This window comes from Bubalus kerabau, chromosome 17 (assembly GCF_029407905.1).
Source record: "Bubalus kerabau isolate K-KA32 ecotype Philippines breed swamp buffalo chromosome 17, PCC_UOA_SB_1v2, whole genome shotgun sequence".
NCBI classification, from domain to species: domain Eukaryota; kingdom Metazoa; phylum Chordata; class Mammalia; order Artiodactyla; family Bovidae; genus Bubalus; species Bubalus kerabau.
In genome coordinates this window covers 60,897,016-60,915,008 of record NC_073640.1, presented here as the reverse complement: position 1 = coordinate 60,915,008, position 17,993 = coordinate 60,897,016, and the positions used below count along the sequence as shown (strand labels likewise).

At 53.1% G+C, this 17,993-nt stretch overlaps 3 protein-coding genes across 3 annotated transcripts; all 3 read left to right on the top strand.

Annotated features, from left to right (window-relative positions):
- Positions 1-319: 319 nt before the first annotated feature.
- LIM2 (lens intrinsic membrane protein 2) lies at positions 320-6,970 on the top strand. The gene is made up of 4 exons (XM_055553033.1): positions 320-494; positions 4,760-4,909; positions 6,252-6,386; positions 6,622-6,970. Exons 1-4 carry the CDS (start codon positions 320-322, stop codon positions 6,681-6,683), a joined length of 522 nt encoding a protein of 173 aa, XP_055409008.1. The 3' UTR covers positions 6,684-6,970.
- Positions 6,971-12,230: 5,260 nt separating this feature from the next.
- Positions 12,231-13,923, top strand: NKG7 (natural killer cell granule protein 7). The gene is made up of 4 exons (XM_055553035.1): positions 12,231-12,660; positions 12,738-12,884; positions 12,987-13,121; positions 13,277-13,923. Exons 1-4 carry the CDS (start codon positions 12,504-12,506, stop codon positions 13,333-13,335), a joined length of 498 nt encoding a protein of 165 aa, XP_055409010.1. The 5' UTR covers positions 12,231-12,503; the 3' UTR covers positions 13,336-13,923.
- Positions 13,924-16,045: 2,122 nt separating this feature from the next.
- CLDND2 (claudin domain containing 2) lies at positions 16,046-17,911 on the top strand. Its single transcript, XM_055553038.1, has 4 exons — positions 16,046-16,214; positions 16,563-16,700; positions 16,913-17,032; positions 17,245-17,911. The coding sequence occupies exons 1-4, from the start codon at positions 16,046-16,048 to the stop codon at positions 17,316-17,318; spliced, it is 501 nt and encodes a 166-aa protein (XP_055409013.1). The 3' UTR covers positions 17,319-17,911.
- Positions 17,912-17,993: the final 82 nt, after the last annotated feature.

Here is a 17,993-nt window from a genome sequence, read left to right as displayed (position 1 = left end):
AAGGAGCAGGGAGTGTCCAGCCCCTTCCCAGTTTAGGACCGGGATGTCTAGGCCCCCAGCCTTGGTCTCCCCCAGGACACAAAGGTCTAGGTCCTCAAGCTCTCCTCCCCCAGAGCCAGGGGTCCAGGTGCCCAGTTCTTTGCTCCCACTGGGACCTGATGTCCCAGCCCCCACCCCTTCTCCCCACCCTAGGGTTTGGAAGTCTAGGTCCCCAGGTCCTCCTCCTTCAAACCAGGACTCAGATCCCCCAGCCCTCACCTCCCCCAGGACCCGGGAGTCCAGCTCGTGACCCCATTTCTCCCCTCACCCACAGGTCACCATGTACAGCTTCATGGGAGGCGGCCTCTTCTGTGCCTGGGTGGGGACCATCCTCCTGGTGGTGGCCACGGCGACAGACCACTGGATGCAGTACCGGCTGTCAGGGGCCTTTGCCCACCAGGGCCTGTGGCGATACTGCCTGGGCACCAAGTGCTACCTGCAAACGGAGAGCATTGGTGAGGCTCCGGGATGGGGTCTGGGCTCTGCCTGGGACCAGAGCCTCCCTCAGGGCAGAACCTTATAGCAGAAGGGCCCCCCGTTTTGAAGATGGAGAACCATGTGGTTCAGAGAGGGAAAGGGTCCAGCCCAAGGGTCACACAGCAGGGAAGGGACAGAGTTGGGATTCCAGTATTTTTTTTGTGGTACAATTACAGGATGTACTGATTTAGAAGTTAAGGAGAAAGGTGACATTTTATGGCATGAAATAGAGGTCAGGTAACAGCAGTTGGGGCTGGGGCTGACAAAAGAGCATTTTCTAAATATTATCTGTCAAGAACTCTGTTCAGTACTAGGAGGATGCAGAAGCAATACAGACCCTAAATTTTCTATGCTAGATGAGGTATTTTTTAATATTTGTTGTGAGCCAAGCCATGTAATACATATGTGTATATGTATACGTGTGTGTATATATGTGTATATAGATATATAGTGTATATGTTGCTGCTAAGTCGCTTCAGTCATGTCTGACTCTTTGTGACTCTATGGTCTGTAGCCTACCAGGCTCCTCGTCCACGGGATTTCCCAGGCAAGAATACTGGCATGGGTTGCCATGCCCTTCTCCAGGGAATCTTCCCAACCCAGAAACAGAACCTGCATTTCTTATGTCTCCTGCATTGGCAGCAGGTTCTTTACCACTAGTGGTACCTGGGAAGCCCATATAGTGTATGTATTACACTCTATATTGCAAAAATGGGATAAAAATAGGTCTTACAGTAGATGGACTAATGTGCATGCGTGCTCAGTTGTTCAGTTGGGTCCAACTCTTTGCTACCCCATGGACCATAGCCCAACAGGCTCCTCTGTCCATGAGATTTCCCAGGCAAGAACACTGGAGTGGGTAGACATTCCTTTCTCCAGGGGATCTTCCTGGCTCATGGACTGAACCCAGTCTCAAGCACTGCTGCTGCTGCTACTGCTAAGTCGCTTCAGTTGTGTCCGACTCTGGGCAGCCCCATAGACAGCAGCCGACCAGGCTCCCCATCCCTGGGATTTCCCAGGCAAGAACACTGGAGTGGGTTGCCATTTCCTTCTCCAGTGCATGAAAGTGAAAAGTCAAAGTGAAGTCACTCAGTCATGTCCGACTCTTCGCGACCCCATGGACTGCAGCCTACCAGGCTCCTCCATCCATGGGATTTTCCAGACAAGAGTACTGGAGTGGGGTGCATTGCCTTCTCTGATAAATTATTATAATGTACTATGTATCTCTGTGTACTTCTTTCCCTATCTGTATATATTTGTATGTATGTACAGTCATCCCTCGGTCCCTCAGCATACTCAGAGAATTGGTTCCAGGACCCATAGTAGATACCCAAACCCCTGGATGCTCAAGTCACATAGTCAGCTCTCTGTATCTGCTGTTCCACAGCCATGGGTCCATAGCCACAATTCTGCATCCACGGATTCAACCCCAGATCGTGTAGTACTGTATGTATTTATTGGAAAAAAAAAATCTGCATGTAAGTGGACCTGCACAGTTCAAACCTGTGCTGTTCAAGGGTCAAGTGTATATATACACATATATATGGAAGTTGTGAGTGCTCAGTCATGTTCAACTCTTTAGGACCCCATGGAGTGCAGCCCACCAGGCTCCTCTGTCCATGGGATTCTCCAGGCAAGAATACTGCAGTGGGTTGCCATTGCCTTCTCCAGGGGATCTTCCCAACCCAGGGATTGAACCGGAATCTCTTGCATTGCCTGCATTGGCAGGCTGGCTCTCTACCACTGCGCCACCTGGGAATCTCATACCTGGAGAGAGAGATACATAGAGATACATACTATATTACCTCACATATATTATATAATATGTGTTATGTAATATATTAATGATATACAGTGTATCAAATGCTCTATATTATATGTATCCAGTGATGGCAGTAATAATAATAATAACTGGCACATATTGTTACTGTGCCTTACATGCTATACTAAGTACTTTGCCTGGATTAACTCCTTTAGTTGTCCCAACAACACTAAGAAGGCAGTTCCTTTGTGTCTATAAATAAGACAGAATACATGACCTTGAAAAACCAATTCTTTTGCAAGGGGAGGGGGTTGGGAGGAGGAGCCCACCTTCCCTGAGCCCTGTGATGTGACAGGCTTGTGGCAGGAAATTTCATCTACCCCATCTCACCAAACCTGCCCATTCACTAGAGTGGTAAGCTGAGGCAGGGGGAGTGGAAAAGCTTGCCCTGGGCTACCGGTTTCAGAGCGCCATCTGCCAATCATGTGTCTTTTTAGGATCCCATGTATCTCATGGGAGATGGCTCATGGGAAATGTATCTCATGGGAAAAAGGCTCATGTATCTTTTTCATTTCTGGCTGCATCCATTGTCACACTTCTACAATTCCTCCTGATTCAGACTGGGAACCACCCCACCCTACCCCCCGCCCTGGGATGCTCTGATTTCTTCTCTGTCTTATCTTTGCCGGGGAAGGGAGAGAGGGAGGCTGGATGGAGGTCTTCAGGTTCATTTAACATCTTCATGACCCCGAGACTGAGGGGCTCAGGGACAACCTCACCCCAATAGATTTTTGAGTATTTGTCCAAACAACTGGTTTAACTTGTTCGTTCATTGTATGACTTATGTACTCCAATCACCAAAATTAGAGCAGGGGTTCTGAGCGTGCTTCCCCAGGGCCAAACCCAACCTTAGACGTGTATTCATAACATTTTTAAAGTTTCCAAAGTCGTCGTCATCGTTCAGTCGCTAAGTCGTGTCTGACTCTTTGTGACCCCGTGGACTGCAGCACACCAGGCTTCCTTGTCCTTCACTATCTCCTGGAGTTTGCTCAGATTCATGTCCACTGAGTCAGTGCAGTGACGCTATATAACCATCTCATCCTCTGCCACCCCCTTCTTTTGCCTTCAGTCTTTCCCAGCCTCAGGGTCTTTTCCAGTGAGTTGGCTTTTCACATCAGGTGGCCGAAGTATTGGAGCTTCAGCTTTGGCATCAGTCCTTCCAGTGAATATTCAGGGTTGATTTCCTTCAGGACTGACTGGTTTAATCTCCTTGCAGTCCAAGGGACTCTCAAGAGTCTTCTCCAACACCACAATTCAAAGGCATCAACTCTTCAGCGCTCAACCTTCTTTATGGTCCAGTTCTCACATCCACATACAACTACTGGAAAAACCATAGCTTTGACTATATAGACCTTTGTCAACAAAGAGATGTCTTTGTTTTATAATACTCCAGTGTTAAAAAAGTCTGGAGATTTTACATTAAAATCTGGACCTCCAGCTCTTGTTGAAAATTCCGGTTTTTCAAGCCTTCTCTGGATTCATGGTCAGCTGGGTATGACCAGCAGGTGGCCCCAAGTAGTTAAGACTGAGAGTTTTGAGCTTGACTTTCAACTCTAGTCTCTCTGCTAATGGTGGGACCTTGGGCAAAACACTGAGCCTCTCTGAGCCTCTATTCCTTCCTTCACTTGAAAAAAATGGGCAGGAAAACACAGCATAGGACTCTTGGAAGGAATAAATAGGGTCATACAGGAAAAGAGAGCCTGGTCCATACTTGACAGTTGCCAAGTGGAAGTTGAGATCATGAAGACTGTTCTCAGGGATTTTCATTCATTCAACATGTTTACTGAACACCTACTACATGCCAGGCACTAGATGCTGGGGATACAGCAGTAAATGAGAAAGCCAGACCCTTGTCCCTACAGAGCCGAAAACTCAGTGCAGAGAGTTAGACATCATAAACAAGTTAGAAATAAACAAGTGGGACATTTTTAGATATGGGCAAGTGGTATGAGGGAAGGGAAAGGGAGCATGAGAGAGAGGGTAGACAGTGAGTAGCAGGGGGATATGGGAAATTGGTATCCATTCATTTACTCATTCATTCATCCAACAAACATTTCTCTAGACTCCTGTTCAAACAAGCCTCTGCTGGGCATATTTGTGATGTAGAATCAATCAGGTACTTGTCCTCAGGGAGCAATCAGGCTGGAGAGGGAGATAGACAAAGAGAGTCTCAAACCAGAGAAGGAAGTGTTGATGGTGCCTGAGGGGTGAGGGAGTGCTTCCTAGAGGAGGGGATCTGGGAGGTGGGCTTTGGAGGATGAATAGGAATTTGCCAGGTGAAGAGGGGGCCGTTTGAAGAGCAGTGAAGGAAGAGTTGGGTCAGGGATATGGACAGGGGGAAGGCATTCCTGCCCTCAGAGGTAGCAGCCTTCCCTCTGAGGGCAGGGGCAGCACAGCAGTGACCGTGGGGTGCTCTTACAGCATACTGGAATGCCACCCGGGCCTTCATGATCCTGTCGTCCCTCTGTGCCACCTCCGGCATCATCATGGGCATCGTGGCCTTCGCTCAGCAGCCCAGCTTCACCCGCCTCTCCCGGCCCTTCTCTGCAGGCATCATGTTTTTCGCCTCCAGTGAGTGAACCGCACCCTATACCTACCCCTCTCCCTGACTCCCTGCCCAGCTCCAACCCCCACCCATGCCCACCCCCAACACTGCTTCCATTCCCCACTGCTCCTTGCTCTCAACTCCACCTGCACCGGAATCCCACCTCCACTCCCAACAACAACTTCATGACTATTTCTAACGCTCGTTGATTCCTATACCACCTAAGTGTACTGCCATTCCATTCTGGCACTTGTCACCTGGAGCTGGCATCAGACCCCACAGGCTTAAAGGCACAGTTCCCAACAAGACTGCCCCTACTTCAGCTGCAAGTGGGGTCCCCAGCCCACTTGCACTTTTGATCTATCAGCTACAGATTCAGGGGTTCCCAGGATCCACTCAGGTTCAAAAATTTGCTGGAACAACTCACAGAACCCAGGAAAGCATAATACTTAAACATTTCAGTTTTATTACCAAGAATACAGCTCAAGACCAGCCAACTAAAGAAATGCATAGGGTGAAGCTGGAGAGAGTCCTGAACACACAGTTCCCATGCCCTCTCCCTACAGAGTTGGGGCTCATCACCCTACCCTCCAACCCCAGCACATCCATATGTTCACCAACCAAGAAGCCCCAGTGAGCAGCAGTGGCCTGCATTTCTTTTGGTTTCATTACAAGAACGTGAATGATTGCATCATGGGCCACCTGATTGAGCTCAATCTCCAGCTCCTTTCTCCTCCCCAGAGGTTAGAGTGATCCCAGGTGGCTCCAAGTCCCAACCCTCCATCCTACAGTTGGTCTTTCTGGTGACCAGCTCTCACCCTGAGTCATCTCTGCTCGTCAATATAAACTCAGGTGTGATTTGAGAGGCTCAAGAGAAACAAAGACACTCCTATTACTCAGAAAGTTCCAAGGATTTAGAGTTTCCCTCCCAGAAACCAGAGACGAAGACCAGTCAGACTCTTTATGACACAACATGACCCCACCCCATCCCTGCCCTTAACCCTACTCCCCACTCATTTTTATTCCTACTTTCAACTCAGCCCCCATCCTCACCCTTATCCCTCTCTGCATCCATGCCCCCTTCTCAATCTCATTCCAACTCCCATCTCTAAAAGCAAAAAGTTATGTCCGACTCTTTGCGACTCCATGGAACTGTAGCCCGCCAAGCTCGTCTGTCCATGGGATTCTCCTGGCAAGAATACTGGAGTGGGTAGCCATTCCCTCCTCCGGGGGATCTTCCTGACCCAGGAATCAAACCTGGGTCTCCTGCATGGCAGGCAGATTCTTTATCTTCTGAGTCACCAGGGAAGTCCCATCTCTAAACTCAACCCCATTCCCACACACACCCCCATCTCCCGCCCTCTCCAGCCTTTTTCGTCCTGCTGGCCTTGGCCATTTACACTGGAGTTACCGTCAGCTTTCTGGGTCGCCGCTTCGGGGACTGGCGCTTTTCCTGGTCCTACATCCTGGGCTGGGTAGCCCTGCTCATGACCTTCTTTGCAGGTACCAGGTTTGGGGGTGGGAAGGTCAGTGTCTGTGTCCCAGCCGGCAGCACCCAGGAGGGCGAAATGATGGGGAGTCCCAGACAGGGTGCCCAGCATTGAGCCAGAAAGCAGACTCCAAGCCCTGCAGACAATCAGGGAGAAAGGGAATACTGTGTTGGGATCTTGGGCTGGCTGGGGGGATGGAGGGCTGGGAGGGCTTAGGGCGGGGTCCACTGGGGTCTCTTCTCGTGCAGGAATTTTCTACATGTGTGCCTACCGGATGCATGAATGTCGGCGCCTGTCCACTCCCCGCTGAGCCCAAATGTGTGCCCCGACTGCACCTGGAAGTAGAAGTCTGGTCACTGAAGAGGAGGGGAAGGGCCTAGAGGCCTGAAACCCTGGTTCCTAGGGGGCGTGAGGGGGCTTGGTCCCGGACACTGGGTGGGGACCCCTGACTCCTGTGTCCCAAGGGGAAGGGAGCAAGACTGGGGCCTGGGGGAGGCAGTTGAGAAGACCTACAACCCCACCTGCCGGGGGGTTGTTAGAGAAATGGGATATCCATTAGAGCGGCTTTTTGGAGTCTAATAAAACTGGTTGAAACTACTGAAATGTGGTCCCTGAGGGCTTAGGGTAGATAGAAAGAGGGGTGATTGTGGTGAATGGGGCAGGAGTGGTTGCATTATAGTAGCCCAAGCTGTTTGGTTCCTGTAGGGGTGGGCACCAGAATAAACCACACAGGCCCCTGCTATTAGGTTCCACTTCTTCTTTATTTTTTTTTTGGCCACACCATGCAGCTTGTAGGAGCTTCCCAGGTGGCATTAGTGGGAAAGAATCCACCTGCCAATGCAGGAGACCTAGGAGATGCAGGTTTGATCCCTGGGTTGGGAAGATCCCCTGGAGAAGGGCATGGCAACCCATGCCAGTACTCTTGTCTGGAAAATCCCACAGACAGAGGAGTCTGGTGGGCTACAGTCCATAGGGTCGCAAAGAGTAGGACACGACTGAAATGACTTAGCACACAGGCATGAGTGCAGCTTGTGGGTCTTAGTTCCCCAACCAGGCATGGAACCCAGGCCCCCTGCAGTGGAAGCGTGGAGTTCTAACCACAGGGTGACTGCCAGGGAATTTCCTAGGCTCACTCACAACTGCTAGGAAGCTGATGTATGTAAGTCCAATTCTTTTTTTTTTTTTTTTTTGGCTGTACCCGGTCTTAGTTGTGGCATGCTGGGTCTAGTTCCCTCCCCAGGGATGGAACCTGGGCTCCCTGCATTGGGAGCATGGAGTCTTCGCCACTGGACCACTAGAGAGGTCCCCGTATGTTCTGATGGGTGTGTGTGTGTGTTTTCCCCACATCACCAAGCAATTAACTCAATTCAGATACACTCTACCTGAAGAAACTGACAGATCACATGAGTTAAAGACAGCCCTGTAAGACCACCCCCCACTGCAGACACCTGTCACACGTCCAGGTTGCCACCTGTGCTTCTGAAGGGCTAGCAAGAGATGAGAGGTCCCCACGACCCCCTGAGGGGATTCGATTCATTTGCAGCTCACAGAACTCAGAGAAACATTGTACTTACTAGGTCACCAGTGTGTTATAAAAGAATCTAACTCAGAACATCCAGATGGAAGGGATGCCCAGGGCAAGGTAAGCGGGAAGGGGCCCGAAACTTCCATGCTGTCTCCAAGTAGGTCACTCTTCCCACCAAAAGCACAAGTTCACCAACCTCAGAAGCTCTCTGAACCCTCTCCTTTTGGGTTGTTATGGAGGCTGCATTACTCAATTATGATTGAGAACATCATTGGCCATTGGTGACTGAGTTCAATTTCCAACTTCTCTTTCCTACCAGGAGGTCAGGTGTTGGGACTGCAAGTTCTGACCCTCTAATGGAGTGCTTGGTCCCCCTGGCAACCAGCCCCCTCCCTTTGGTTAAGGAGGGGTGGTCCCAGTCAGCACACTAATATAACATGAGACACCTTGATTGCCCTCACAATTTAGGAAATTTTAGGCTTTAAGGATCTGAATGCCAGAAAGTTGAAAGTGAAAGTGTTAGTCACTCAGTGGTGTTCGACTCTTTGTGACCCCATGGACTGTAGCTCGCCAGACTCCTCTATCCATGGGATTTCCCAGGCAAGAATACAGGAGTGGGTAGCCATTTGCTTCTCCAGGGAATCTTCCCAACCCAGAGGTTGAACCCAGGTCTCCCGCCTTGCAGGCAGATTCTTTACCATCTGAGCCACCAGAACTTACCTCTTTTTCCTAGATGCCAGAAGTGGGGACAAAGACCAAATATATACTTATTATAAATCACAATATCACAAGAGGATAATAGGATAAATGACAACATCTGTGGGACTTTCCTGGTGGTCCAATGGTTAAGACTCTGAGCTTCCAATGCGGGGGGCCTGAGTTCAGTCCCTGGTGGGGGAACTAAGATCCCACATGCTGCATAGCATAGCCAAAAAAAAAAAAAAAATCTGTGAAAAAAACAATTTCCTTGCCTACTCATGCCATCTCCAGTTGGTTCTCCCAACTTCCTGTCCCTCCCTGGATGAGCCCCTCCAAGAATAAACACTAGAAGTCTGACCTGCACCTCCTCCTGCAGCTGCCTCTTCATCCATCACTCATGACCTTGACCTTCTCTTCATTCACTCATTTGTTAGTTCATTCAACAAACTCATGCCTACTGCCATGAGATTTACTAATGCTTATCATAAAACAATAAGACTGTTTAGAAAGCTAGTTCCAATAATAAGAATATTTATTGCAGCCTATGTTAGGAACTGTTATATTAATAGAGGCTTACTCTCTAGACATATTTATTAGGCCCTCCTCAAATAACAATACTGTATTTATAGAGGCTTCCTCTGGTAATTATAGCAATTGAAGTCTTCCTCTTTTCCTCTTTAGAATATATGCTGCCAAAGCAAGCACAAAGTCTGCTTTAATTATAATTTATTGAAGCCTATTTAAGTAGAAATATCTACTGAGACTTACTCCAGGAATTTATAGGGGCTGAAAGCTATGGTTTTTCCAATGGTTGTGTACGGATGTGAGAGCTGGACCAGAAAGAAGAATAAGCGCCGAAGAATTGATGCTTTCCCACTGTGGTGCTGGAGAAGGCTCTTGAGAGTCCCTTGGACTGCAAGATCAAATCAGTCCATCCTAAAGGAAATCAACCCTGAATATTCATTCGAAGGATTGATGATGAAGCTGAAGCTCCAATACTCTGGCCACCTAATTCGAAGAGCTGACTTATTGGAAAAGATCCTGATGCTGGGAAAGAGTGAGGGCAAAAGGAGAAGGGGGGCAACAGTGGATGAGATGGTTAGATGGCATCACTGACTCAATGGACATGAGTTTGAGTAAACTTCAGGAGTTGGCGATGGACAGGGAAGCCTGGTGTGCAGCAGTTCACGGGGTCGCAAAGAGCTGGACATGAGTTAGCAACTGAACAACAATGACTCTAGTAATAACAATAATGTTATAACTTCAGACTTACAGCTCCAACTACTACTTGCTCAACATTCCCACTTGAAGAAGCATCTCAATTTTCACATGTCAATCTAAAGCTGACTCCTGATCTCTCTCACACCCCACATCTCCTCCTACCAACATCTCCCTAAACGAGTGCAGGCTCAGTACACATGGACTTAGTTGCTGCGTGGCATGTGGGGTCTTCCCAGACCAGGGATGGAGCTCACATCCCCCACACTGGCAGGTGGATTCCCATTCACTGTGCCACCAGGGAAGTCCTATTTTTAGTCTTTTGAGGAACCTCCACACTGTTCTCCATAGTGGGTGTACCAATTTACATTCCCACCAACAGTGTAAGAGGGTTCCTTTTTCTCTGCACCTTCTGCAGCTTTGTTTTTAGACTTTTAAAGGAATGTTTATTAAAACATGATTCATATCTTGTCCCCCTTCTGCTCTAAGTCCTCCAGTGGCTTGGACCAGGAGGTAGGATGAAGGTAAAAATGGAAGGGTGTGTGGATTGAGGTAGGAATTACTGGGGTTGGGGAGAGGCATGAAGAAGGAAGTAGGGGTGGAACTGGTGTAGGTATAGAAATGAGAAGAGGGTTAAATGGGAGGATGGATTTGGGTTTGGGGATGGGGTTTAGATTGGGGTTGGGTTTGGGATTAAGAAAGCAGTTAGGTGGGAGGAGAGGGCTGGGGTTAAACTCAGGAGTTTAATATGGGTTGTGTTTGGGCATCAGGCTGAGTATAGAGTTGGGTTTGGGAACGAGAATGGGGTTATGTTTGGGGTTTGAGATGGGGTTGAGTTTGGGGTTGGAGTGGAAGTTTGGGATTGAAACTGGGGTTAAGGATGGGATTGAGGGAATTTCCTGGTGGTCCAGTGGTTAGGATTTTGGGACCTGGGTTCAGTCCCTGGTCAGGGAACTAAGATCCTGCAAACTTCAGGGTGCAGCCAAAAAGAAAAGATGGGATTGAGTTTGGGGTTGGGTTTGGGAATGAGAATGGGGTTGGAGGATAGGAATGGGGCTCAAAACGGGATTGGAGCTGCGGTCAGGATGAGGTTGGGCTTGGGATGGGGTCGAGATCACAGAGAAGGACATTTCCCTGGTGGTCCAGTGGTTAGGACTCTGCTCTCGCTGCCAGGGGCCCGGGGTTCAGTCCCTGATTGGGAAACTAAGATCCCACAAACCATTTAGTAAGGCCAAAAGAGAAAATGGGAGAGACATGGTGGGGAGAAAAAGAGGAAAAACAGAAGATCACAGATGGGTTCCGAGCATGTGATCATCACATGCCCTCAGGCCGGACTTCCTGAAGCCTGTCCAGCTGCTCCTCACAGAAGCCGGGTCCATCACCGCTTTCGAGATGGTGCCCCAGCTGCCCATGACCCGGATCTCCTTCCAGGAGCCTCCGGAGCGTGTTCTCAGGAGTGACCAGTTGCCCAGGTAGTGAGGATCTAGATGGGGGCCAAACTCTGCAAACTGGAGTCTCCAGCTAAGGAAGTGGACCGGCCTCCTGCAGTCACTCTCGTTCTCCCCTTTGCTAGCTGTCCTGGGACTGTCAGCTCAGTTCCTCTTCAGGACAGCAGTCCTGTTCCAGGTCACTCCTGCTTCACCGAGATAGGGTCAGGGTCTGCGCCTCCCCCCTGGGCCGTGACACCTTCCCCTTATGCCTGAGGTGGGGCCCAGGGCCTGACGCTGGCTGAGGCGGGGAGGACCGGAAAGTCTTGCCCTGACATCCTTTACCCATCCCCCCTCCTCCCCCGACCACAGAAACCCCGATCCCGGCGATGAAGCCCACCAGGCTGAACGCCTTACTCTCCGCCGAGCTGTTTGTGAACTCATTTGTATCAGGATGTGGGCATGTCTTCCCCTCTGCAAACTTTCAGACTGTGGTCACTGTCTACCTTCCCCCCAGCATAAGCTCCAAGCAAGGAGCCGGGAGTCTGAGTTCAGCACCTGGAGTCTAGGCTTCTAGCACCTTCCTCCTGCAGCTCCCAGCATCCTTGCCAACTGCCCCCTCTCTTTTTGCAGAGACCCTAGAATTGGGGGCCCCCACCTCCCAGAATGGAAAATTGCAGAATCACAGGAAAGCATGATGCATTCCCCCAACTGTCTCCCTCTAGTCACACCTCCCCTCCCATCTAACTCACACCCCAGCCTCACTCACCGCATGCCCCCTCTGCTCACCCCTCTACCCACCCCCCGTCTCTCTCTCTCACCTTTTCCAGGAAGCCCCTCTGGTGCGGAGGCCCCCAAGGGCAGCAGGTAGAGAGGCTTCTGTGGAGACAGACAAGTTCCAAACCAGTGACAATGCGACATCTTCAGGGCCAACCCCCGCCGCCACTGTCCAGGGCGAGGGAAACCTCAGAGAGGGGTGGGGTTGGAGGGACGGGTGTCAATGCAAGCCAGGAAGGCAGGGTGTGTCACACAGAGCAGCTGCCTGGGACAGGCTGAGAGCGAAGGGGCCTGACGTTGAGGAGCAAAGACCACCCTCCAGCCGCCCCTAGCGCTTGCTGGTTTCTCTTTCTTGAGACCAGAGGACCCAGGAGTCTGGGGCGGAGGGGGAAGAACAGACTTCCTCCTCTCTCAGAGACCCAGGAGGCTAGATCACCAGCTTCGTCGTCGTCACCCAGGACCCAGGAACCCAGACTTCACCCCCATGGAGCCCTGCCGGTCCCTGGCCCTCCTCACCAGCTCCCTGGGCCTGGTGTCCCTCTTAGTGGCCGTGAGCACGAATTTCTGGTTTGCAGCCCGGGGGCCCACGTCTTCATCTCACTCGGGCCTCTGGCCCAGCAAGGATCAAGTCTCAGTAGCAGGTAAGGGCTGGCGGGGTGGTCTTGGTGCGGGGAAAGGCCTGCGGGGACAGGCAGTCAGGGGTCCCATCTCCGAACAGGCTACATCCACGTGACGCAGAGCTTCTGCATCCTGGCTGTCCTGTGGGGCCTGATCTCCACGGCCTTTCTGGTCATGTCTTGCATCCCTTCGCTGTCTGCCCCCGGACGCGGCCCCATTGTCTCCACCTTCATGGGCTTTGCTGGAGGTGAGGACTCAGTGCTGGGCTTAGGGGGCAGGGAGGTGGGGGTGCTGAGGAGGGGGAGCTGCTGCACGGGGGCTGAGCCGACCTTCATGTCTCCATCCCCAGCCCTGTCCCTGATAGTGGCCATGACGGTCTACACCATTGAGCGGTGGAACCAGCCTGGAAACCCCCAGGTCCAGAGCTTCTTCTCATGGTCCTTCTACCTGGGCTGGGTTTCAACCCTCCTCTTTCTCTGTACAGGTGATTGTGATTGCTGCCTGGGGAGTTCTAGGGCTGGCTTGAGGGGCTGGCTGGGGGTGGGGGCTGGCTGAGCGGGGGGGCTGGGGATGGGGCTGGCTGGGGGCTCTGAGGGAGCAGGAGAGGAGCAAGTATCTAACTTTTCTCTGCTACCCCAGGTGGCCTGAGTCTGGGCGCTCACTGCACGACCCACCGGCCCGGCTACGAGGCCATGTGAACCACAGGATGGCCTTAGAGCTCTGTTCTCTGAAGGCATCATCAGGAACCCTGAAAGCAACAGCTGGTTCTCCTTCCAGCCAGCCTGCTCTGACTCCCAGCCTCCACAGGCTTCTTCCTTTGTGGCTTCATTCAGTCAACAAAAATTTGCCGGGATCTGGCTATTCAAAGGGTCATGCAGCTGCGACATAAACCAATGACATGCCAGCTCCATGGTGGGTGACGCTAGGCACCCAGAGGGGAGTCAGTCCTGCCACCTGCCCTGCCCTCCAGGAGCTCCTACCCAGTGTGGGGACCAGTCTAGGCTCGGGCATGGCCCCAGGGCCCTTGTTGTCTCTCTTCTTTGTCCTTCCATCTCTTTTCTTCCCTATCTTTTTTTTTTCTTTTTGGCTGCATGGCATGCAAACTTCCTGGACCAGGGATTGAACCTGCTCCCCCTGGAGTGGAAGCACAGAGTCTTAACCCCTGGGCCAACAGGGAAGTCTTCCCTGTAACTTCCTCTTTTTAGTTCTTGTCTTTCAGCTCCCTCTCTGATTTAGTCACCCTGGCGTTCATCCTTAGTCCTTGTTCATTTCATTAAATTCACTTCTTCAGCTGGCTTTTCCTGAGTGCATCCTTTCTGCTGCGCCTTCCACCGTGGATGCCAAGGTGACTCAGACTGGGCCCTGCCTGCCAGGGGCTCCAAGTCCCATGGGGGCAGGCAGAGCCCAGGGCTGGTATGGCAGGAGGACTGGCTGTGTCTAGGGGAGAGGTGGGGTGTGGGGGTGAGCTTTCTGGGGAGACTGTGTTTAGGAACTTCTCCAGGGCCGAGGGAAGGTAATGCAGGCAGAGGGACCCCAAAGTGGAGGCATGGAGAGGCTGGGAGTTCTCAGAAGATGGGCAACGACACTTTGTGGTCCACTGTTGAATGTGAGGGGGTGACAGGAAATGAGGATGGGTGAGAAGTAGCACCTCTAACCCCACAGTTGACTCTCTTGAGGGTGATGGGGAGCTAAGGGTGGAGCAGGGGAGGGACAGCATTTGGTCGGGGTGCCAGAAAGCCCCCTACTCTGCACCCTCCCCCCCCCCCCACTCTGGAGGCCAGAAGGGGAGAGAAAAAAGACTGGCAATCCAGCAGGAGGGACATGAGACAGGACAAGGCTGCACTGGGGCCAGGGCACAAGAGGAAAGGAGGAGCCAGAAAGATTCGGGGCAGGGGGAGGGACTTCCCTGGTGGAGAAGTGGACAGGAACCCACCTGCCAATACAGGGGACACAGGTTCGATCCCTGGTCCAGGAAGATTCTACATGCTTTGGAGCAACTGGGCCCTCGAGCCACAACTACTGAGCCTGCACGCTGTAACTACTGAAGCCGTGTGCTGAGAATCTGTGCTCTGCTACAAGAGAAGTCACCGCAATGAGAAGCCAGGACACCGCATCAAAGAGTAGCCCCTGCTTGCGGCAACTAGAGAAAGCCTAAGCACAGCAACAAAGACCCAGTGCAACAGAGAAGTAAATAAATAAATAAAATTATTTAAAAAAAAGATTCGGAGGTGGGGGCAGGAGGAACTGGACTCAGGGACCCAAGGACTTTGTAGGGCAAGGAGCAGGAAGGGGACAAGGAGAGTGCCCAAGGGTGTAGTCCAACTAACTGGGTGGGATCCCAGGGGCCTCCCTGGTTTGGTGGAAGATGCTGAGCTCAATGGGGCTTCCCAGGTTGCTCAGTGGTAAAAAAAAAAAAAATCTGCCTGCCAATGCAGGACATGCAGGACACTCTGGTTCTATCCCTGGGTGGGGAAGATCCCCTGGAGGAGGAAATGGCAACCCACTCCAGTATTCTTGCCTGGAAAGTCCCACGGACAGAGGAGCCCAATGGGCTACAGTCCACACGGTCACAGAGCGTCAGATAGGACTGAGCCACAGCATGGTCACACGCCAAGCTCAGTGGGGATGTGGTTGAGGGTCAGGGTCTGAGAGATGGTTGGAAGCAGATGAGGACCTGGACTGGAGATAGGGTTTGGGATGCTCTCAGAGCATCAGACGTCCCTGGAGCTCACCTGGTAAGAAGATGCAGAATGGCTTTCTCCAGGAGAAGCACAGGGAGGAGGAGGGGCAGGAGGCTGCCTGGGAGCTTGGGAGGGCACAAAGAGCTGGGGACCAGGAGAGCTTATGGGGGTCAAGGGAAGGGAAGTTTCTAGAAGGACACAGGCTACTGTGTCAAGGCCCTCAGACTCCCCCAGACTTGCCACCTAACACTGACTCTGTCACTTTGCCAGAAGAGCTGCTCCTGTGTGTGTGTGTGTATCTGGGTGAGTGGTTATCTCTTTAAATGGCTGCTAGGAGAGGGGGGGTTCTGGAATTCTGCCTCATAGAGACATAGTCTCCCTTCTCTCACACCTCTGGGCCCTGTCCAAGAACCCTGGGGGAGCTGGGGGTGAGTCATTTAGGTGAGTGTGCACAGAGGTGGGGTGTTAGGAAGGCACACCCACTAGGGGACAGAGGTTTCTGGACAGAAGGGAGGTTCCTAAGCTGTGGTGCCTGAGGGGAAGGTGATCAGTCTTAGGTCTGGGTGGGGCCTGAGAGGGGTCCCCAGAAGTAGAAGCCCCAGGCAGGGATGAAGGAGTAGTCATCTGGGATATGGAGGGACATGCAGAAGGGGGTCCCAGGGACCTGCGGTTGAGCAGGGCATGGGTCAGTCTTGCAGGCGTGATCCTTGGCAGCAGTCCCCCTGGCATGGGGGTGAAGCGGAGCCTTCGGAGCGGGGGCACCATGCTGGGCTTCTTGGCCAACTCCTTCATCGTTCTGTCCACTGCCTCCAACTACTGGATCCGCTACTCCGGGGGCCACAGTGGCCTTTGGGAGGAATGTAACGAGGGCATCTGCTCCAACATCCCCTGCGATAGTGAGGCCCGGCAGCCCAGCTTTCAGATCCCCGCCGGCCCACACCCCCCTCCCCCTCCGTGAACAGACAGCCCCCAGCACTGACCACAGCTGCCCCCTCACCTGACACCACATCCTGCAGCGCCCCCACCCTCCTGCTCTTTCCACTTGGGCCCCTCCGTGACCGAAGCCACCACGAACCCCCACTCTGGGACCTACTTTTCAGTTGCAACATTAACCTCCCCTCATGATGTAACTTCCGAGTCCCCATCCAAACCCCTGACTCTGCTCCCAGCCCGGAACCGGCGGGTGGGGGTGATGGGCAGGAGCGGCGCCAGCGGAGGTTGTTGACGCGGTCCGCTTTCCCCAGGCACGCTGGCGGTGACCGGGGCGTGCATGGTGCTGGCGGCGGGCTGCGGCATCATGGGCTTGGTGATGGGGCTGCGGCTTCTGTGCAGTGAGGGCTACTCGCGGGGTCAGACCATGTGTGCCGTATTCTTTATCTCGGGTGAGATGGCATAGGGTGGGCCTGGAAGAGAGAGCCCAGGAGCGGGGCGGGGCTCCGGAGGACAAGCTTCGAGGGGGAGGGGCCAGGGGCGGGGGCGGGAAGAAGGGGGCCTGAAGGTGCGCGAGAAGGGCGTGGCCAGGGCGGTGGGCGCGGTCAGGGTGGGGCCTGGGTGCCCACCGGCCATGCTCACCGAGCGGCGGGGTGGGGCCCAGGCCTGCTTCTGCTGATCGCCCTGACAGTCTACACAGTGAAGAATGCATGGAAAGACGATGTCTTCTATTCCTGGTCCTATTTTTTGGGATGGCTGGCTTTACCCTTCTCTATTCTCGCGGGTAACCTGGAGAGCGGAAGAGGGTGGAGAGGAGACTTCCCCGAGGGCCCCACCCCGCTCCTTGCAGAGACTTCCCAGCTGCCATCCCAGGGACTTCCTAACACCCTCCACTCTGGGCCCTTGGAGCCCCAAACCCCAGTCCCCGGGGCCCTCCTGGTCATCTACGCCAGGACCCACCCTGCTCCACCCGCCTTCCGTTCCCCTTCCTGCCAGGCTTCTGCTTTCTGCTGGCGGACATGATCATGCAGAGCACGGATGCCATCAGTGGATTCCCCGTGTGCTTATGACCGCAGCTGCCTGGGGGCAGAATAAAGGATTGGCTCCCACTGCCAGCCGGCTTCACATGACTTTCTGGGGGATCCGAGGATGCACACACGGGGGTACTTGGAGGCTCAGGGAGGAACTAAGGACGCGAACCTACAGGGAAAGTGGAGACGTGGGGGACGCAGAGAGATTCCGACGTGGGTTGGACCAAGGACATGGGTTTTGATGAGAACAGGGACACGGAGGTTGTGGAATCAGGAGGGGACAAGGGGGCGCGTGGAGAGGAGGTAGGGACGCAGACTTGCGGGGAAAGTGGAGGCGGAGGCGGGAGAGGACGGACCGGAGGGTACGCAGAGGTGCGATCGTGGAGGGGATGAGGAATACGAGCGTGGAGAGAACGGAGAGGCCTGCGGAATCAGAGGCTCGGGGACACAAGCACTTCTGCTCTCACCACTCTCGAGAGGGAAAGTAAAAGGTGGGGATCTCGGGGAGGGGGCCGACCCCCGAGGGCTTCGGGGAAAAAAATGTTTGGGACGCCTTCCGCCCCCGCAAGACCTTTCCCCCAGTTCCCGGCCACGCCCCCTTCCCGAAGCTCCTGTCCCTCCTTCTCCGGGTTCCGCCTCTCTCCTCAGGGGCCGCTTCCCACTGGCCCGCGTCTGTTGGAGACTCTGCCTCCCGGCCTCCCGATTGGTCCTCTG